General features: G+C 42.2%; 1 protein-coding gene across 2 annotated transcripts in view; it reads left to right on the top strand.

The window, feature by feature from the left end:
* The window catches only part of tgfbi (transforming growth factor, beta-induced), a 124,616-nt gene that overhangs the window by 74,230 nt on the left and 30,386 nt on the right, over window positions 1-20,000 (top strand). For both annotated transcript variants that reach the window (XM_055160113.1, XM_055160112.1), the window contains exons 6-12: window positions 377-534; window positions 5,344-5,508; window positions 7,169-7,315; window positions 12,833-12,974; window positions 14,935-15,147; window positions 15,307-15,444; window positions 16,418-16,560. In XM_055160113.1, coding sequence (XP_055016088.1) covers window positions 377-534; window positions 5,344-5,508; window positions 7,169-7,315; window positions 12,833-12,974; window positions 14,935-15,147; window positions 15,307-15,444; window positions 16,418-16,560 — 1,106 coding nt within the window. The remainder of the gene's footprint in view (window positions 1-376; window positions 535-5,343; window positions 5,509-7,168; window positions 7,316-12,832; window positions 12,975-14,934; window positions 15,148-15,306; window positions 15,445-16,417; window positions 16,561-20,000) is intronic.

Genomic DNA, 20,000 nt, shown 5'->3' with positions numbered 1-20,000 from the left:
TACTGCTACTACTTCTGTTACTCTATTACTGCTATTACTTGTTACTTATTACTACTACTGTTATTATTGCTGCTACTGCTATTATCACTACTACTACTGCTACTAGTACTACTACTAATACTACTACTGCTATTATCATGACTTCTACTGCTACTACTACTGTTACTATTTCCACTACTTCTTGTCCTACCATTGCTCATGACTACTATTACTACTTCAACTGCTACTAGTACTACAACTACTACTACTTCTGCTACTACAGCCACCAATGGGATTTTATTAAGTCATGATTTGTACTTGTATCAGTTGCTGTTTTATTCTGTTGTGGTGAAGTCGTGTCTTGTTGAAGTACTAATCGCAGTACTTGTGTGTACAGCTCTGCCGTTGGTGAATATTTACCATACCCTGGGGGCGGTGGGGGCCACTACTACACAGATGTACTCAGACCGGGCTCAGCTCAGACCCGAGATCGAAGGACCAGGAAGTTTCACTTTCTTCGCCCCAAGTAACGAGGCCTGGGCCGCACTACCTAATGTAAGTACTACTACAAGTACTACAGATACTACGAATACTATGAATGCTATGGACACTGCACCGCATCCTCCTACTACTACGATTACTATGAATACTGCACCACCACTTCCTACTATGACCACTACTACTACTTGTACTTATTCATCTGCTACTACTATTACTACTACTGCGTCTACTACAACTAATACTACTCCACCTCCTACTACTACTACTTGTACTTCTTCTTCTACTACTACTACTACTGGTACTACTTCGACTACAACAACGACTACTACTACTGCACCTCCTCCTCCGCCTCCTACTATTACTACTAGTACTACTATTACTACGTCTACTACAACTAATGCTACACCACCTCCTCCTACTACTACTACTTGTACTTCTTCTTCTTCTGCTACTACTATTACTGGTACTGCTTCTACTACAACTAAACCTACTTCACCTCTTCCTCCTCCTCCTCCTACTACTACTAGTACTACTATTACTACTTCTACTACAACTAATACTCCAACTGATCTTTTTTCCTACTCCTCCTTGTACTACTGGTACTACTTCTACTACAACTAATACTACTCCAACTCATCCTACTACTACTTGTACTACTGTTAGTACAGCTACTACAACTACTACTACTCCATCTCCTCCTCTCCCTCCTCCTACTATTACTACTACTTGTACTACTGTTACTCCTTCTACTACAACTAATACTATTTCTCCTCCCCATCCTCCTCCTCTTCCTCCTGATCCTCCTGACCCTCCTCATCCTTCTCCTCATCCTCCACTTCCTCATCCTCCTGCTCCTTCTCGTCCTCCTCCTGCTCCTCCTCCTGTTTCTCCTTGTCCTCCTCCTGCTCGTCCTCCTTCTTCTCCTTCTTGTCCTTCTCCTGCTCCTCGTTCTCTTCCTGCTCCTGCTCGTCCTCCTCCTGCTCCTCCTTGTCCTTCTCCTGCTCCTCCTTGTCCTCCTGCTCCTCCTCGTCCTCCTCCTCCTGCTCCTCCTCATCCTCCTCCTTCCTGCTCCTCCTCCTCCTGCTCCTCCTCGTCCTCCTCCTGCTCCTCCTCATCCTCCTCCTCCTCCTCCTGCCTCCTCCTCCTCCTGCTCCTCCTCGTCCTCCTCCTGCTCCTCCTCTCCTCCTCCTCCTCCTGCTCCTCCTCATCCTCCTCCTGCTCCTCCTCGCTCCTCCTCCTCCTCCTCCTGCTCGTCCTCCTCCTGCTCCTCCTCGTCCTCCTCCTGCTCCTCCTCATCCTCCTTCTGCTCCTCCTCCTCCTGCTCCTCCTCGTCCTCCTCCTTCTTGTCCTTCTCCTGCTCCTCCTCGTCCTCCTCCTGCTCCTCCCCGTCCTCCTCCTGCTCATCCTCCACCTCCTCGTGCTTCCTCTGCTCCTCCTGTTCCTCTTCCTCCTGCTCCTTCTCCTCCTCCTGCTCCCTCTCCACCTCCTCCTGCTCGTCCTGCTCCTCTTCCTTCTCCTCGTCCTCCTCATCCTTGTCCTAATCCTCTTGCTCCTCATCCTCCACCTCCTCCTCGTCCTCCACCTCCTTGTCCTCCTTCTCCTCTTCCTCCTCCTGTTGCAGTCATTGTCTGGTTTGTTTTGATTGGCTCTCCTGGCCTCTGCGGCGGTGTTTGTTTTGTTTCTCTGCAGTAGTGTGAGCTTTTGGCCGTGTCCTGCGTGTTGTTAATTTAGTGGTGAATGATTTTGGAAACAATGTGTTAAAAGTGCACGTTCAGGAGCGTTAACTTTACAAAGACTGAAATATGAGCTGTTAAACTAATACTATTCTGAGGAGGCCTAAAGGCAACGGGGAACTGCTGTGTCAACAGATTAGGGACCACAGGAGTCTGGATCCTGCAGGAGACTTTATATTTGAACATATGACCTGCTGTACGGGAGACGCTGGACCATGTTCTGATGTTTGGTGTTTTTTGGATGTTACCGTGACCAGTTTGCATCAGCTCTCATGTTACTAATCCACCTCCTTCTACTACTATTAGCACTACTACTACAACTACTCATACTACTGATAGACTGTATTTGGAAACATGCGACGGCAACTTCCGACGGGCTCTGTTTGTGGTAGTAAGTCTGACAAAATCTAGGAAAAATGTCCCAGTTTTCTTTATCTCCATGTCGTTGTAGTGTTGTTATGTTTGTCTAATCAACAATTACAACCACACCTCAGTTTTTATTATTTTGCCACTGACGCACAACTCCAAGCGCACTGGGTACTAGGGTGATCCATCAACCACGATTAGAACCTTGCATTAGGTTTTAGAATCCAGAAGACAATTTAGGAAGAAAATTTGAAGAAAAAGGAGATGTTTTAGAGCACAGGTGTCAAACATACGGCCCGGGGGCCAGATCCGGCCCTCCAAGACCTTTAATCTGGCCCTCGGCTGATTTTCTACTAAAATATTTAAATTATATTTTCTATTAAAATATTGTTAATTTTCTGTGGTGTTTATCAGAGCAGCGTCTCCAGCGTCTCTGTACGTGGCCCCTCCCACCAGAGCAGCACAAATGAAGACTTGTCTCTTTCCAAACGCTCTTAAAGGACGATCGTTTTGACTGTTGACCGTGACACCCTCATCAGAAAAATGTCCAACATGAGAAAAGTGGAGCCGAGTGCAGGATTTTACAAGAAAAATTGACTTACTTTCCTATTTACATACAAGTTAATGTTAAAACATTGTGTTGAAATTACATGTTTCTTAAAGTTTCAGGTTGTTCATAATATTATAATATTTTGTAAAAGAAAGAGTTCATCAATAAAAAAAAGATTTCTGTAATAGATTTGTGTTTCTCTGCACAAATATTTGAACTTATTGTTATTTTAGGGTTTATATGCCGTGAGTTTTCAGATTCAGCCCTTTTGGATCAAAGTTGGTTGGATACGACCCCCGGACCAAAATGAGTTTGACACCCCTGTTTTAGAGGTTCCTCAAGTTGCATGAAGTTTCTGCATGAAGCTGTCACAGTATAAAAATTCAGTTGTCAAGAAAGCAGCCTGAACAGCTTTTGGCCGACATCTTTGGTGCTTGAGTGAAGAAATGTTTGGCCTGGAATTCTTCAACTCCAGTGTGACAGAAGAGCAGATGAAGCTGATGGTTCACAATATCATGGAAGAGGAAGCTTCAGAGGTTCCACCAAAGCGACGTGACGCCCTTAATCAAGCAGATTATGAAGAGAGGCAGATCAGTGATTTTGTTTCCACCAGCACAATTAGTTTTTTCGAAGCTTTTGATCTGCCAAACACATTTTTAACAATTCTCCAACAGCAGACTGGACTGATGATGCAGACTTTCAGAAGGCTGATAAAACTGTGAAATCCAGGAAAGTTATCAGTGACGTTGCTGAAAGGATGTGAAGCTTGTTCAAAATTTTAACTGTACGAACAAAGAATGAAGATCAGAAACAGGATCTACTGCAGGTGTCAAAGAGCACAGGTACATCTTTAGTGACGCCAACAAAACCACAGTGGAGCTGGACTTTCTAAGATATTTTTGATGGACTTTATGGACTTTCTATGCAACTTTTATGGACTATGGACTATGACAAATTATTTGAATAATCCTTATTTATTTGGTTTGCTATGTTATAGAATAGACTCTATAGTGCTATGTGTCTTGAGCAACCTCTAAATGTTAATTGGACCCAAATATTTTGGCCAGATATGGAACCAAATGCAGGGTTATAATCTAGAGAATCAAAAGAATTTTTATGTATATGTGATTAGAAGAGACGAGGCACCAAATTCAAGATGATTCCAAACAGCACATACGTCTGCAGTCTTCATTTTACCGCTGATCACATTTACTTCAGTGGGTTTTATCACAGTCGGTCAATGAGTCCAGCGTCGGGAACTACACCGGAAGTTGTCATCACATGTTTCCAAACGTCTTTCTGGTTTGTGATGTAAGCGAGACTAAAGCCTGTTGACTTTACATTAAAATATTATCACCCCTCTCTCTGTAACTGCTGCTGTGAACCTCGTCATTATGTTCTCAAAATGTTCATATTAACCCACTCTACATGTTGTTTTTTTTCTCCACTATTTTGTCCGTTTGTATTCCTAATATGGCTCCAAATTCGTTCCTGTAACTGCAAACTTCAATGAGCTTCATTTGACTGGAGCTGAACACTATTGGTGATGTCCCACTCCGTCAGTCCACTTCTTTATACAGTCTATGGGACGACTACACCACCTACTTCTGGACTATTTATGTATCTTTGTAGGTGATCTTGTACTGGTGATGTTTTGTGTATTTGTAGGAGATCTTGGACGCTCTGGTGATGTTTTGTGTTGTTATTTGTGTATTTGTAGGAGATCTTGGACGCTCTGGTGATGTTTTGTGTTGTTTTTCTGTGTATTTGTAGGAGATCCTGGACGCTCTGGTGATGTTTTGTGTTGTTTTTCTGTGTATTTGTAGGAGATCTTGGACGCTCTGGTGATGTTTTGTGTTGTTTTTCTGTGTATTTGTAGGAGATCTTGGACGCTCTGGTGATGTTTTGTGTTGTTTTTCTGTGTATTTGTAGGAGATCTTGGACGCTCTCCTGGTGATGTTTTGTGTTGTTATTTGTGTATTTGTAGGAGATCTTGGACGCTCTGGTGATGTTTTGTGTTGTTTTTCTGTGTATTTGTAGGAGATCTTGGACGCTCTGGTGATGTTTTGTGTTGTTATTTGTGTATTTGTAGGAGATCTTGGACGCTCTGGTGATGTTTTGGGTTGTTATTTGTGTATTTGTTGTTATTTGTGTATTTGTAGGAGATCCTGGACGCTCTGGTGATGTTTTGTGTTGTTATTTGTGTGTTTGTAGGAGATCTTGGATGCTCTGGTGAGTAACGTGAACATCGAGCTGCTGAACGCTCTGCACTACCACATGGTGAACAAGAGACTGACCTCAGAAGAACTGAAGCACGGAGCCACCTTCACCTCCATGTACCAGGACTTCAACGTGCACGTGCAGCACTACTCCAACGGGGTGAGGAGAGAACCGGGACTGGACCAGAACTGGACTAAGACTTGACTACGACTGGACAAAGATTGGACTAAGACTGGACCAGGGTTGAACCAAAACTGAACTATAACTGAACCAGGACTTCCAGGACTTCGATGTTGACACGCAGCACTACTCTAACAGGGTGAGGAAAGAACTGGGACTGGACTAGGACTGAATTAGGAACTGGACTAAGACTGGACTAATACTGGACCGGGACTGGACTAAGACTGGACAAGGGCTGAACCAAAACTGAGCTATAACTGAACCAGGACTTCCATGTGGACATGCAGCAATATTCTAACGGGGTGAGGAAAGAACTGGGACTGGATCAGGACTAGACCAGGACTGAACTAAGACTGGGCCAAGACTGGACTAAAACTGGATTAAGACTTGACTACAGTTAGACTAAGACTGGACCAGGACTGAACCAAAACTGAACCAGGACTTCAACATGCACGTGCAGCACTGCTCCAATGGGGTGAAGAGAGAACCAGGACTGGACCAGGACTGGACTAAGACTTGATTATGACTGGACTAAAACTGGACTAAGATTTGACTAAGACTGGACTAAAACTGGACAAAGACTGGACCAGGACTGAACTAAGGCTGGACTAGAACTGAGCCAGAACTGGAGCAAGACTGAAGTAAGACTGGAGCAAGTTAAACCAGAACTGAACCATAACTGAACTAAGACTGAACCAGGACTGGACCAGGACTGAACCAGGACTTAATGAGGACTGAGCCACTACTGAACCAGGACTGGACTAAGACTGAACTAGAATTGAACCAAAACTGGACCAAGAATCAAGCCGGATTGAACCAAGACTAGACCAGAACTGGATAAGAACTGAACCAGGAATGGATGAAGACTGAACAGTACTGAACCAGGACCGAACCAGGACTGGACTAAGACTGAATTAAGACTGGACCAGGACTGGACTAAGCCTGAACTAGAACTGAACCAAAACTGGACCAAGAATCAAGTAGGATTGAACCAGGACTAGACAAGAACTGGATGAGAAATGAACCAGGACTGGATAAAGACTGAAACAGGACTGAGCCAGGACTGAACCAGGACTATACTGAATGAGAACTGAGACTGGACCAGGACTGAACCAGGACAAGGACTGAGAGAAGACTAAACCAGGTCACAAGCAGTATTTACAACTAGCCAAGGATTTAAGAGTAAGCCAAGACTAATCCAGGACTGAACCGGTGCTGAAGTTGGACTCCTCTAGCACTGAACTAGAACTAAACCAAGACTGAGTCAGGACTGAACCAGGACCCAACCAGGACTAAATACAGAACTAGAACTGAAACCGAAATCAAACACCATTAAAAGCAGAAGGAAAAGCAGTTCCGATAAAATGTCTAAAACTAAAAAAGGGAAGTTTAAAAAGTATGTTTTAAAATTATTATAAATAACACGTCTACTCTTTGTTTTGAGAGACACTTGATCTGGAGACTATCACCAGACTAAACCAGGACTCAACGAGGTCTAAACCAAGACTAAACCATGTCTGAAACCAGGGTCTAAACCAGGACTAAAGAGTAAAACAACAGGACTATGTCAGGACTAAAAAACAGAACACGTCACAGCGTAAACACTCAAACCCTGTCCGTGTTTGTGCGCCCCCTTCAGATCGTGACGGTGAACTGCGCCCGCCTCATCAAACCCGACCAGCACGCCACAAACGGCATCGTGCACGTGGTGGACCGGGTCATCACCGCCGTCTCCAACGACATCCAGACGATCATCGAGGTGGACGACGATCTGGAGACGCTCAGGGTAAAAACATCAACAATATACGTCTAATACTTCAAATACTTCAAATACTTCAAATGCCATTCTACTCCTGGCTCTGATCCTGTCTAGGTCTGTCAGGATATGAAATTCTAAAGTGTGATATACCATAAAATACCAAATAATAGTCGAGGCATCACTAGGCTTTTATTTGAGACCAGGCGGCAATTTGGGGAAGGTGATTAATTCCTTCCTCACAAAAATCTTGCAACTCAAAATCTTTTAACCAGTACGACTATAATTTAGTTTTTACGCCACGCCTCAGAGGAGGTGTCGCTGATGGCCTGACGACTACTTTGCCGACCTCGTGGGCACGATTCCCGCCGCCTCGCCCCTTTGCCGCAACTTTCCTCTTACGGCACAGCAGCCACGATGACATTGCTGCTTCCTTCCATTTACCAAACTGAAGTAATTTTACCAAAACTCCTAAAAACTGCTCCCATTTTCTGCCCGCTAAGTTGTGCCATCTTTCTTTTTTTTTTTTTTTTTTTTACGTCACTTCGCAATTAAACAGCAACGTCATCTTTTCCTCAATTCAGTTCAAGTTTATTTATACAGCACATTTAAAACAACTTCAGCTGACCAAAGTGCTTCACATACCAGTCAACAAAATAGAAGAAACAGTTACAAATACATAAATACTGAAAACTACAATAAAAACACCAAGATAACCTGATAGCTCGTACTAAATGCCAGGGAGAAGAGGTGAGTTTTCAGTCTCGTCTTAAACTGAGTTACAGACTGAGAGGATCTGACAGGAAGAGGAAGGTTGTTCCACAGTCTGTAACAGAAAAGACTCCGTCACCTCTCGTCTTGAGTCTAGTTTTGGGCTCGACCAACAGGAGCTGGTCGTCTGATCTCAGGGCGGAGGACAGGGCTGCAGTAATTCATTCAAATAGACTGGACCCATAGAGTGCAAACATTTAACAACAATTAATAACATTTTAAATTGCACCCGATATAAAACAGGGAACCAGCAGTGTTGGGGAGTAACAGATTACATGTGCCGGAGTTACATAATCAGAGTACAAATTATGAGTAACTGTATTCAGTTACAGTTACTGTTTCAGTGAGTGGTAATTGGATTACAGTTACTTTGTTGAAATAATTGGATTACACGCCGGTATTTTTTTCCTGTTTTCACATTTTAGGCTATATTCCTTTTTTTTTCTTTTTTTTTTTTCCGGTAATTCCACTCATTGCTGGACACTAAAACAGGTCTAAACCAGGTCTAAACCAGAACTAAACCAGGTCTAAAGCAGGTCTAAAATCAGGTCTATAACCAGATCTAAACCAGGACTAAACCAGGACTAAAGCAGGTCTAAAGCAGGTCTAAAGCAGGTCTAAAGCAGGTCTAAAACCAGGTCTAAAACCAGGTCTAAACCAGGTCTAAAACCAGGTCTAAACCAGGTCTAAAACCAGGTCTAAACCAGGTCTAAAACCAGGTCTAAACCAGGTCTAAAACCAGGTCTAGGTCTAAACCAGGTCTAAACCAGGTCTAAACCAGGTCTAAAACCAGGTCTAAACCAGGTCTAAAACCAGGTCTAAAACCAGGTCTAAACCAGGTCTAAACCAGGACTAAACCCAGGTCTAAATAGACTAAAATAGGACTAAACCAGGTCTCAAACAGGATTTAACAGGACTAAATCATGCTGCATGGTCCGTGTCTCCTCCTCTTCTATCAATAATATAATATTATCATAATATTTTTAATATGGTTATGTAAAGTCTGGGCTTTTTAGTTTCTTTTAGCAGACAAAATTTCTTTTGTGAAGATTTCCTCGTCTTTGCTTCTCTACAGGAAATCAAGTAATCCAAAGTATTCAGATTACGTTAATCACTTTAAGTAATTTAATGGATTACGTTACAAACTACATTTTGGGGTTTGTAATCTGTAATCTGTAATTTGTAGGGGATTACATTTTAAAAGTAACTTTCACAACACTGGGAGCCAGTGCAGGTCACACAGAACAGGTGTGATGTGTTCACATTTCTTAGTATCTGTGAGTAGACGAGCTGCAGTGTTCTGGACGTGTTGTCAGCGCTGCAGGGAGCCCTAGTCCAACCCTGCATACGAAGAATTACAATAGTCCAGGTGTGATGTTACAAAAGCATGAACAGCTCTTTCAAACTCTGCCCGTGGGAGGTAGGGCTTTACTTTAGAGAGGAGCCTGAACTGAAAGAAGGTGGACTTAATCACAGAGCTAATGTGCTTGTCCAGTTTGAACACTGAGTCCACAATCACTCAAAGATTCCTCACTGCGTTCCCGCGTTGCATGCTGGGAATTATTTTGGTCGGTGGCAATAAACACTAATTCAGCATGTAGGACAGAGCGAGAAAGCACGTAAAGTGTATTGATCCTGGTTATTTATCCACTCTAACAGTAGAGGACCAAAGATGATTTGACCAGAAATTGGTCATAAGCATCGACGGACGACAAATCACCCTTTTCAACCCCGACAAAAGGTGGACCAAACCAAATTTCTGGTCAGAATCGCCAACTACCTGGACAAATATTCATTTCGGCGATATCCACAATGACTTGGTGGAAACTCCTGGGCCATTCACAGCAGAAAAGATGAAAACCTCCAAGAGTCTTGATGTGTTGTTGAACTTGTTGGAGTCCACGGTTTGTTAGGATCTTCTACGTTTGCTCTGCGAATGTTTGAAAGTCGTTTAATTCACCGCTAATTTTCTTTTCACTCAGAAGACGAAAAAGACATTTTCCTTCTTCCGTGCTTCTATTTGTGCGTCCGATAATGCAGCAGGAATTTACCATTATCAGGGATAAATACGTGAGGTTACACACTGTGTTTGACGCTACCGTGTTTCTTGCCGCCAACCAAAATATTTCCCAGCATGCAACGCGGGCTTTTAATAACAATGACGTCAGCTGAAACTCGCCTGTAGGAGGACAGAGGACCAGTCACACTGTCCTGCCCAAGCAATGGGTTCGTTTACCCAAACACCACAATCTCATTTTTTTTAATGATTTAGATTCAGGAAGTTTGCGCTCAGCCAGGTCTGTACGTCCCTGAGACGGTCCTGCAGAGCTTTGATCGTCCTCTACTTTTTCAGTGAAGGTGAGAGTAGAGCCTATTCATTCCGAGTCACACAACCAGTTTGGTGAAGACAGGACTGACTCACTGCACTAATCACTGAAATCTTGGTTAAATAAAGCACAAAAAAAAGTGAGTTTGAGCAGCCTCCTCAGCAGCAGCCAGAGCAACTGCTGGGGGTGTCGGCATAGGCGACTTTCTATAGGCGAGTTTCAGCTGACGTCATTGTTATTAAAAGCCCGCGTTGCATGCTGGGAAATATTTTGGTTGGCGGCAAGAAACACGATAGCGTCAACCACAGTGTGTAACCTCACGTATTTATCCCTGATAATGGTAAATTCCTGCTGCATTATCGGACGCACAAATAGAAGCACGGAAGAAGGAAAATGTCTTTTTCGTCTTCTGAGTGAAAAGAAAATTAGCGGTGAATTAAACGACTTTCAAACATTCGCAGAGCAAACGTAGAAGATCCTAACAAACCGTGGACTCCAACAAGTTCAACAACACATCAAGACTCTTGGAGGTTTTCATCTTTTCTGCTGTGAAAGGCCCAGGAGTTTCCACCAAGTCATTGTAGATATCGCCGAAATGAATATTTGTCCAGGTAGTTGGCGATTCTGACCAGAGATTTGGTTTGTTCCACCTTTTGTCGGGGTTGAAAAGGGTGATTTGTCGTCCGTCGATGCTTATGACCAATTTCTGGTCAAATGGTCTTGGGTCCTCTGCCGTTAGAGTGGATAAATAACCGGGATCAATACCCTTTACGTGCTTTCTCACTCCGTCCGTCATGTTGAATTAGTGTTTCTTGCCGCCGACCAAAATAATTCCCAGCATGCAACGCGCGCTTTTGTCAACAATGAAACTCGCCTATACAGCTATGTAAGAGAACTGAAGTCATTTATCTTCCACGTACATCTCAGTTTAACATCGACTCATAAAAGCTTATATTTACACTATGATCTTCTCTTGGCACACCATCGTCATACCATTATCTAAATTGTTGCATGCTGCTGTTTAACCGGTGCATATTGGCCTTAATAGTCTCACCACACTCGCTTTATAAACCTCCTCCTTTGGAAACAGACTAGAGGGGCTTAAACACTCAAAGATCACACTATGTTCACTTTTGAAATCAGACTATGTTCACATTTTCAAGTGGTGATGGTAAATAAACTTCTCCTGCTTAAGACGTCCAGTTGGTCTTCAGCCTTTTACTTTCTTGGACAAGCTGAAAACTTCTCCAACAGGCTAGTTAATTAGACTCGGCGTTTATCTGGAACGGTTATTTATCAAAATATACACCTGCACCTGGTTATTATCAGTGTTGGGAAGGTGACTTTTAAAATGTATTCCCCTACAGATTACAGATTACATACCCCAAAATGTAGTTTGTAACGTATTTCATTAAATTACTTAAAGTGAGTAATGTAATCTGAATACTTTGGATTACTTCATATTGTCATGCTTTTTAAAACTACATGAATGAAGCAACCACATCCAGAAAATTCATGTTTGTTCTCTTCAAATTGGCTGTTGAGTTCAAGTCTCCATGAAGAGGCTTTTGTTTGACTGTAGAGAAGCAAAGACGAGAAAATCTTAACATGAGATGTTTTATGTGCCAAAAGAAAATAAAAAGTCCAGTCTTTCCTTAAGCCTATGAAAAATATTACTGATAGAGAAATGATTTTTATATGAGATCACTGCTGCTTTAAATTATGTCCACCTACTGTTAGTGTCATATTGTTTAGACCTGGTTTTACTCCCAGTTTAGTCCTGTTTAGTCCTGTTTTAGATCTGGTTTAGGCCTGGTTTAGTCCTGGTTTTGGTCGTGGTTTTAGTCTTAGTTTAGTACTGGTTTTGTCCCGGTTTAGTCCTGAGTTAGACCTGGTTTAGGCCTGGTTTAGTCCTGGTTTTAGTCCTGGTTTAGCTCAAAATGTGAAAACAGGAACAGACTGCCATGTAATCCATTTATTTCAACAAAGTAACTGTAATCCAATTACCACTCATTGAAACAGTAACTGTAACCGAATACAGTTACTCATAATTTGTACTCTGATTACGTAACGCTGGTACATGTAATCTGTTACTCCCCAACACTGGTTATTATTTGGTATTTTACGGTACTGACACTGTAACCCTAAAGCAGGATTATCCCCAAGATTATTCTAAAAACAAGAGCTGTGATAAATAAACAGTAGAATAAAACACTTTAGTAGTTAGTTTATATCTACAATGAGTCATAAAAGTTATTTATTCTATCGTCTACAGTCCAAATCTTTTCACAGAACTGAAAAATAACAAAAAATTGACCCCAAAATTGATTGTTCCATCTATCACATATTGAACGATAAAATCTAGGAATTATCGTGACAGGTCCCCAATTCTTCTTCTGCCTGCTCCTCTCGGTTGGTTCACATTTGAGAGTTTGTTTTGTTGTGACAGACGGCGATCGCGGCCGCCGGGCTGACGGCCATGTTGGAGTCTGGAGGACACTACACCATTTTTGCTCCGACCAACGACGCCTTCGAGAAGATCCCACCGGAAACTCTCAACCGCATCCTCGGAGACCCCATCGCTCTGAGAGGTGAGGCCTGGTTTAGTCCTGGTTTAGTCCTGGTTTAGTCCTGGTTTAGTTCTGGTTTAGTCTTGGTTTGGTACCTGTTCATGTTGCAGACAAGTATCACTTAGTAGTAAATCATTGGCTCTTGTTTGATGAATCTTGTTTAGTAATTCCTCCTGATGATAGTACTACTTGTATTTCTTCTACACAACTACTATTGTTACTATTCTTTTTGAACTACTACTACTACTCATACTTCTTCTACTACTACTACTGTTACAACTTTTTTTGAACTACTACTACTGCTACTACTACTCGTACTTCTTCTACTGCTACTGTTACTACTGTTTTTGACATTACTACTACTACTCCACATCCTCCTATTACTAGTACTTGTACTTCTTCTACTACTACCACTGTTGCAACTTTTTTTGAACTACTACTACTACTACTACTACTACTACTACTACTACAATTACTTGTACCTCTTGTACTACTTCTAATCTTTTTTAAGTTACTACTACTACTACTCCACCACGTCCTCCTACTACTACTTGTACTTCTACTACTACCACTACTACTACTACTACTACTACTACTACTACTATTTAGTATTAGTACTACTCCACATCCTCCTACTACTAGTACTTGTACTTCTTCTACTACTACTACTGTTACAACTTTTTTTGAACTACTACTACTACTACTACTACTACTACTACTGCTGCTGCTGCTAGTTTTAAAGTTACTACTACTACTAGCCCTATTTTAGACCAGTTTCAGACCAATTTCAGATCAGTTTCAAACCAGTTTCTGTATTCCAGACAGGTTGGACTACCACGTCCTGGTTTGTCCTGGTTTAGTCCTAGTTTAGACCTGGTCTACCCCTATTTTAGACCAGTTTCAGTCAGACCAGTTTCAGACCAGTTTCAGACCAGTTTCAGTTTCAGACTATTTCAGACCAGTTTCAGTTTCACCTGTTTCAGACCTGTTTCAGACCTGTTTCAGACCTGTTTCAGACCAGTTTCAGACCAGTTTCAGACCTGTTTCAGACCAGTTTCAGACCTGTTTCAGACCTGTTTCAGACCTGTTTCAGACCAGTTTCAGACCTGTTTCAGACCAGTTTCAGACCTGTTTCAGACCTGTTTCAGACCAGTTTCAGACAGTTTCAGACCTGTTTCAGACCAGTTTCAGACCTGTTTCAGACCAGTTTCCAGTTTCAGACCTGTTTCAGACTGTTTCAGACTGTTTCAGACCAGTTTTAGACCAGTTTCAGACCTGTTTCAGACCAATTTCAGACCTGTTTCAGACCTTTCAGACCAGTTTCAGACCAGTTTCAGACAGTTCAGAGTTTCAGACAGTTTCAGACCTGTTTCAGACCAGTTTCAGACCAGTTTCAGACCTTTCAGACCAGTTTCAGACCAGTTTCAGACCTGTTTCAGACCTGTTTCAGACCAGTTTCAGACCTGTTTCAGACCAGTTTCAGACCAGTTTCAGACCTGTTTCAGACCTGTTTCAGACCTGTTTCAGACCTGTTTCAGACCTGTTTCAGACCAGTTTCAGACCTGTTTCAGACCAGTTTCAGACCAGTTTCAGACCAGTTTCAGACCAGTTTCAGACCTGTTTCAGACCTGTTTCAGACCTGTTTCAGACCTGTTTCAGACCAGTTTCAGACCTGTTTCAGACCTGTTTCAGACCAGTTCCAGACTTGTTGAACTACCACCTGGGTGTGCAGAGTCCACCAATAGTCCTGGTTTAGTTGTACTTCAATCATACTTTAGTCCTAGTTTAGTCCTGACTTAGCCCCAGTTTCAGTCCAGTTTAAGACCTTTTTCTGTATTTCAGACTTGTTGAACTACCACATCTTGACGAACATGCACTGTGCGAAGTCCATCATTACTTCTGCTTAGTCCTGGTCTAGCCCTATTGCAGACCAGTTTCAGACCAGTTTCAGTCCAGTTTCAGACCTGTTTCTGTGTTCCAGACATGTTGAACTACCACATCTTGAAGAACATGCAGTGTGCAGAGTCCATCGTGTCGGGCGTTCCCATGGAGACGCTGCAGGGCACAGTTCTGGAGGTGGGCTGCGACGCGGATCAGGTCACTCTGAACGGTAAAGCCATCGTCACCAAAAAAGACCAACTCGGAACCAACGGCGTGGTCCACTACATCAACGAACTGCTCATCCCGGACTCAGGTGAGGACCGAGGCCTGGCTCAGACCTGGTTCAGTCTGGATTTGGTCCTCTTTTTGAGTTGACGTAAATGGTTCTTTAGTCTATTGATGAATATTGTTTTGTTATGGAAATATTGTGTAACTTTATGTACTTTTATTTCATGTTTTTATTTGTTTTTAGCAAAGACACTTCTGGAAATTGCTGAAAGCTCCAACGTAGCCATGGCAACAAAGCTGTTTGTGGAGGCGGGGCTTAGCACACACCTGACAGGTACAGAGGCCCTGACGCTGATGATCCCCCTGGACGAGGCCTTCAAAGGTGAGGAGACAGCTAGACCTGGTTTAGGCCTGGTTTAGAAGACCTGTTTTAGAACTAGTAAAGACCTAGTTTAGACCTGTTTATGACCTGCTTTAGATCTGATTTGGACCTGGTTTAGGCCGGGTTGTAACCTTGTTTATACCTGATTTAGACCTGGTTATGACCTGGTTTAAAACACTTGTTTTAGACCTGGTTGTGACCTGGTTTAGACCTGATTTAGAAAACTTGTTTTAGACCTGGTTTAGACCTGGTTTAGACCTGATTTAGAAAACTTGTTTTAGACCTGGTTTAGACCTTGTTTAGAAGACCTGATTTAGACTTGGTTTAGACCTGGTTTAGACCTGGTTTAGAAGACCTGGTTCAGACCTGGTTTAGAAGACCTCTTTTTAGACCTGGTTATGATCTGGTTTAGACCTCGTTTAGAAGACTTGGTTTAGACCTGGTTTAGGTCTTGTTTAGACCTGGTTTATTCCTGGTGTAGAGCTGGTTTAAACCTTGTTTAGAAGACCTGGTTTAGACCTGCTTTAGACTTGGTTTAGGCCTGGTTGTGACCTGGTTTAGACCTGGTTTAGAAGACCTGATTTAGACCTGGTTTAGAAGACCTGTTTTAGACCTGGTTTAGACCTGGTTGAGACCTTGTTTAGAAGATTTGTTTTAGACAAGGTTTAAATATGGTTTAGTCCTGCTTATGACCTGGTTTAGACCTGGTTTTGATCTTGTTTAGACCTGGTTTATTCCTGGTGTAGAACTGGTTTAGACCTTGTTTAGAAGACCTGGTTTAGAATTGGTTTAGGAATGTTATGACCTGGTTTAGCCCTAGTTGTGATCTGGTTCAGACCTGGTTTAGACCTGGTTATAACCTGGTTTAGCCCTAGTTGTGACCTGGTTATAACCTGGTTCAGACCTGGTTTAGACCTGGTTTAGACCTGGTTTAGCAGAGTGTATAATGTGAACTCTTCTTGTGTTTGAACAGGCAGCGTGACCTTGACTCCCGCCTTGAAGACCATCTTGTCTCAGCACATCCTGAAGGAACGTCTGTCCTCCAAGTCCCTGTACCACGGACAGGAGCTGGAGACTGTGGGAGGACTCAAACTCAGGGTCTTTGTCTACAGAAACGTGAGTACTACTACTACGAATACTGCTTTAAGTACTACTATAACTCACCTCTAATACTGCTAGGCCAAAATATAAAAGTCCTTGTGAGGTTTAAGTCGTCAAAACAGACCTGGAGTTGTGTTTTGAGTAACTTTATTATTACTCTGTTTACATCTCCAAACCTCAAAATGCTCTATTCCACCTGTTGATGTCATGAAATCATCAAGTTACCTTTATTTTTTACCTTTTCCTCAGTAGAAATCGGCAATTCCAGGGCTGAAATTGATCCAAATGATTCTAGTGAAGGTGTGTGGCGTTTATTAAAAGCACCGTGGAGCACTTCCTGTATTACCACATGACATCACAAGGTGGAACAGAGTGTTTTGAGCTGTTTTCTGTTTCAGTGGTCCAAAGTTATTCCTAATTATTCACCACAATGTTCAAAAGTTTATAAGAACAGTAACATCAGATCTTAATGTTGCCTTCATGGTGATACTAACAACAACTAGCATGTTAACAGCGCATTTCCTGGTTCTCGAAGGATAAAAGTTTTTATAACGGCACACAAAGGACTTATTTTGACCCTAAGAGCTGTTTTTACAATATATCTGCACTGTTCACCTTTAAATCTCCCATCTCCTTAATCGTCGTAATTATTTTCAGTTTCCTGAGTTGTGATTGGCTGCGTGTGTTGCCGGGCAGATCCTCAGGGGGATGGAAATGATTGGTCCAGAGGTGGAGGGGGGGTCTGGTTCGGTCTGGTTTAGATTAATGATGGTACTAAAAACAGATGGAGACGAGATTCAGGCGAGAAAACCACGACTTGCACGTGTATGTCAAACTGGAACGTGTTTAAAGAGTCCTGCAAAACATCGGGACTAAACCAGGACTAAAGTGGGATAAATTAAACTGAGGCTAATCTAGAACAAAACTAAAACAAAACTAATCTCTACTCTAATCTCAAACCAAGACCAAACCAGGATAAGTGTTAAAAGACCTTAAATTAGATCTAAACCAGGACTAAAAATGTAACAACCAACCAACTAGAACTAAATACAATAAACGAATACGATAAAATACGATATGATACGATAAAATAAAACTGACTAGAACTAAAATACATTATGAATAATATAAAAATACATAAATTAAACCCGGACTCATTTAGAACAATGTTAAGACTGGACAAATGTTAATCTGGACAAAAACAGAACTAAATAAAACAGTTGTAGATTCAAGTTATTTTATGAGTGTGACCCCCAATTCACACCAAAGCGCAACGGCGCGTAAGCGCAGCAGCACAGCACACGAGCAGCAGACGCGCTGCTTTAGAACTCCATTTTAACCGGTCTGACAGTTCACACCGACAGTGTCATACGCGCGTCCAACGAGCGTCTGACGCTGCCGCGCTGCTCGAGACAGGTTGAGCTTCTAATTTTGCAGCGTCAACGGCGCGTCTCCAAGGTTTTCAGCAGGGGAAAGACAGGAAATAAACACGCGGTGTCAAAATAAACTTCCGATGCCCTTTCAAAATAATTTAACCATACTCAAGACAGCGACGTAAACAACGCGCACGTGATTTACGATGTCAGACACCAATTCTATAAGGACTCAGGACTAACCCAGGACTAACCCAGGACTAAACCAGAACCAAGACTCATGTCTGAATGTGCTCGGAGGTCCTTCCGTTTAGCCCCGAGTGTCCGCGGGCGAAAGAACCGGTGCAGAGCTTGGTGAAGAGGTACGTGCAGCCGTCGCGCTTTTCGGACACCTGCTCCGCGGGGCTCAGGGTTCGCTATCTCTCTCTCTCTCTCTCCAGGATTAGACCTGGTTTAGTCCGGGTTTAGTCATGGTTTAGACGTGGTTTAGACCTGGTTTACACCTGAATTAGTCCTGACCCGCCCTTAAAATTCCAGAACGTTAAAACTAAAAGTCGCTGAACGTTTCAGCGACTATTTTCCCTTATCCATCTGTATCAACATATAAAAGTATAGGTCTTATTACCTGAACGGACATAAGATTTTAATCACGCTCATAATGTATGTTAATTATACGTGATTTTACCTTATTAAGGGAAAAAAAAACTGAGGTGTTTAATGTGCGTGCTAATAGATTTAAACCTCATTAAACGCAAATGCGTTGCAGTTGTACTTAATTCATAATACACTTAATACACATTCTAACTTAATACACTTTAACATAAAATAAATGATAAAAAGCAAGTACAAAATGTGATGTCTGAAAACAGTGAGAAGATGTGCAGGCTGCGTAGCAGGAGCGTCTCTGACGTTCTGGTGTGAATTGAAACTTTGAAATTTACGCGTACGCGCAGCTCCGCCTACGTTAAGCGCAGCTGCAGCTCCTGGTGTGAATTCGGGGTTAGTCATGGAAAACCAAAACTATAGTAATCTTAGTAATCTTGGACTATTTTGTCTCAATTACGTATAAACCAGAACTACCTCACTGCCAGAGTGGAACCAAACCTGGACTAAAACCACAACTAAAAATTCTAACAATTCTAAATTCTAGTTAAGTTTAATAATAATAATGCATCAGTTTTATACAGCACTTTTTTGGACACTCAAAGTTGCTTTACAGAGCATTATTCATTCACTCCACACCTGGAGGTGGTAAACTACTACTGTAGCCACAGCTGCCCTGGGGCAGACTGACTGAAGCGACGCTGCCAATCTGCTCCATCGGTCCCTCCGACCACCACCATCACTCACACACACACACCACTTTCATACTAGGCAATGAGGGTGAAGTGCCTTGCCTAAGGACACAACAACTGTTTTTTTTTTATGACTGGCGCCTCCTGTGGCACCTGATTTTCCCAGTGTCTCCCATTCAAGCACTAACCAGGCCCGGTCCTGCTGAGCTTCTGAGATCTGATGAGATCAGCCTTGGACAAGCCGGTATAGCCACAGGTTTGTTAAAGAGAGTCAAAATCATGGAAAAGAAATACTATAGTAATCCAGGACAGTTTTGGTCTTGGTTTTTGATCTTGCCAAACTAGGACTAAACCCAGAACTAAGCCTAGATCAGGACTAAACTAATCTCAAACCAAAACCAAACCAGGACTAAAAATGAATCAGAACCAACTAGAACTAAACTAGGATAAATTAACACTGACTAGAACCAAAATAAATAATACGCAATATAAATATAAATAAATTAAACCTTGGCTAATTTAGAACAAAACTAAGACTAAATCTGGACTAAATCAGATCTAAACCAGGATTAATCTAGGTCTAGACTAAGACTGCTTCACTGTGGTTTATTTTGTTCAAGTCCTGTGAATTTTGAAGATATAAAACCTGTAAATACAAAATTTTCAACACCGATTCTAATACTTGATAATAATAAAAATTCAGATTTATTCAGATTTAGGATTTAGATTTTCAACATCTAGTTTCGATATTAGTTTTAGTGTTTCATTTCCGATACTTTTGACATTC

Source organism: Boleophthalmus pectinirostris, unplaced genomic scaffold (genome assembly GCF_026225935.1).
Source record: "Boleophthalmus pectinirostris isolate CB_2022bp ecotype Guang Dong unplaced genomic scaffold, ASM2622593v1 HiC_scaffold_3, whole genome shotgun sequence".
NCBI classification, from domain to species: Eukaryota; Metazoa; Chordata; class Actinopteri; order Gobiiformes; family Gobiidae; genus Boleophthalmus; species Boleophthalmus pectinirostris.
The sequence above is the reverse complement of the archived record's forward strand: the minus strand, read 5'-3'. Positions and strand labels throughout refer to the sequence as shown.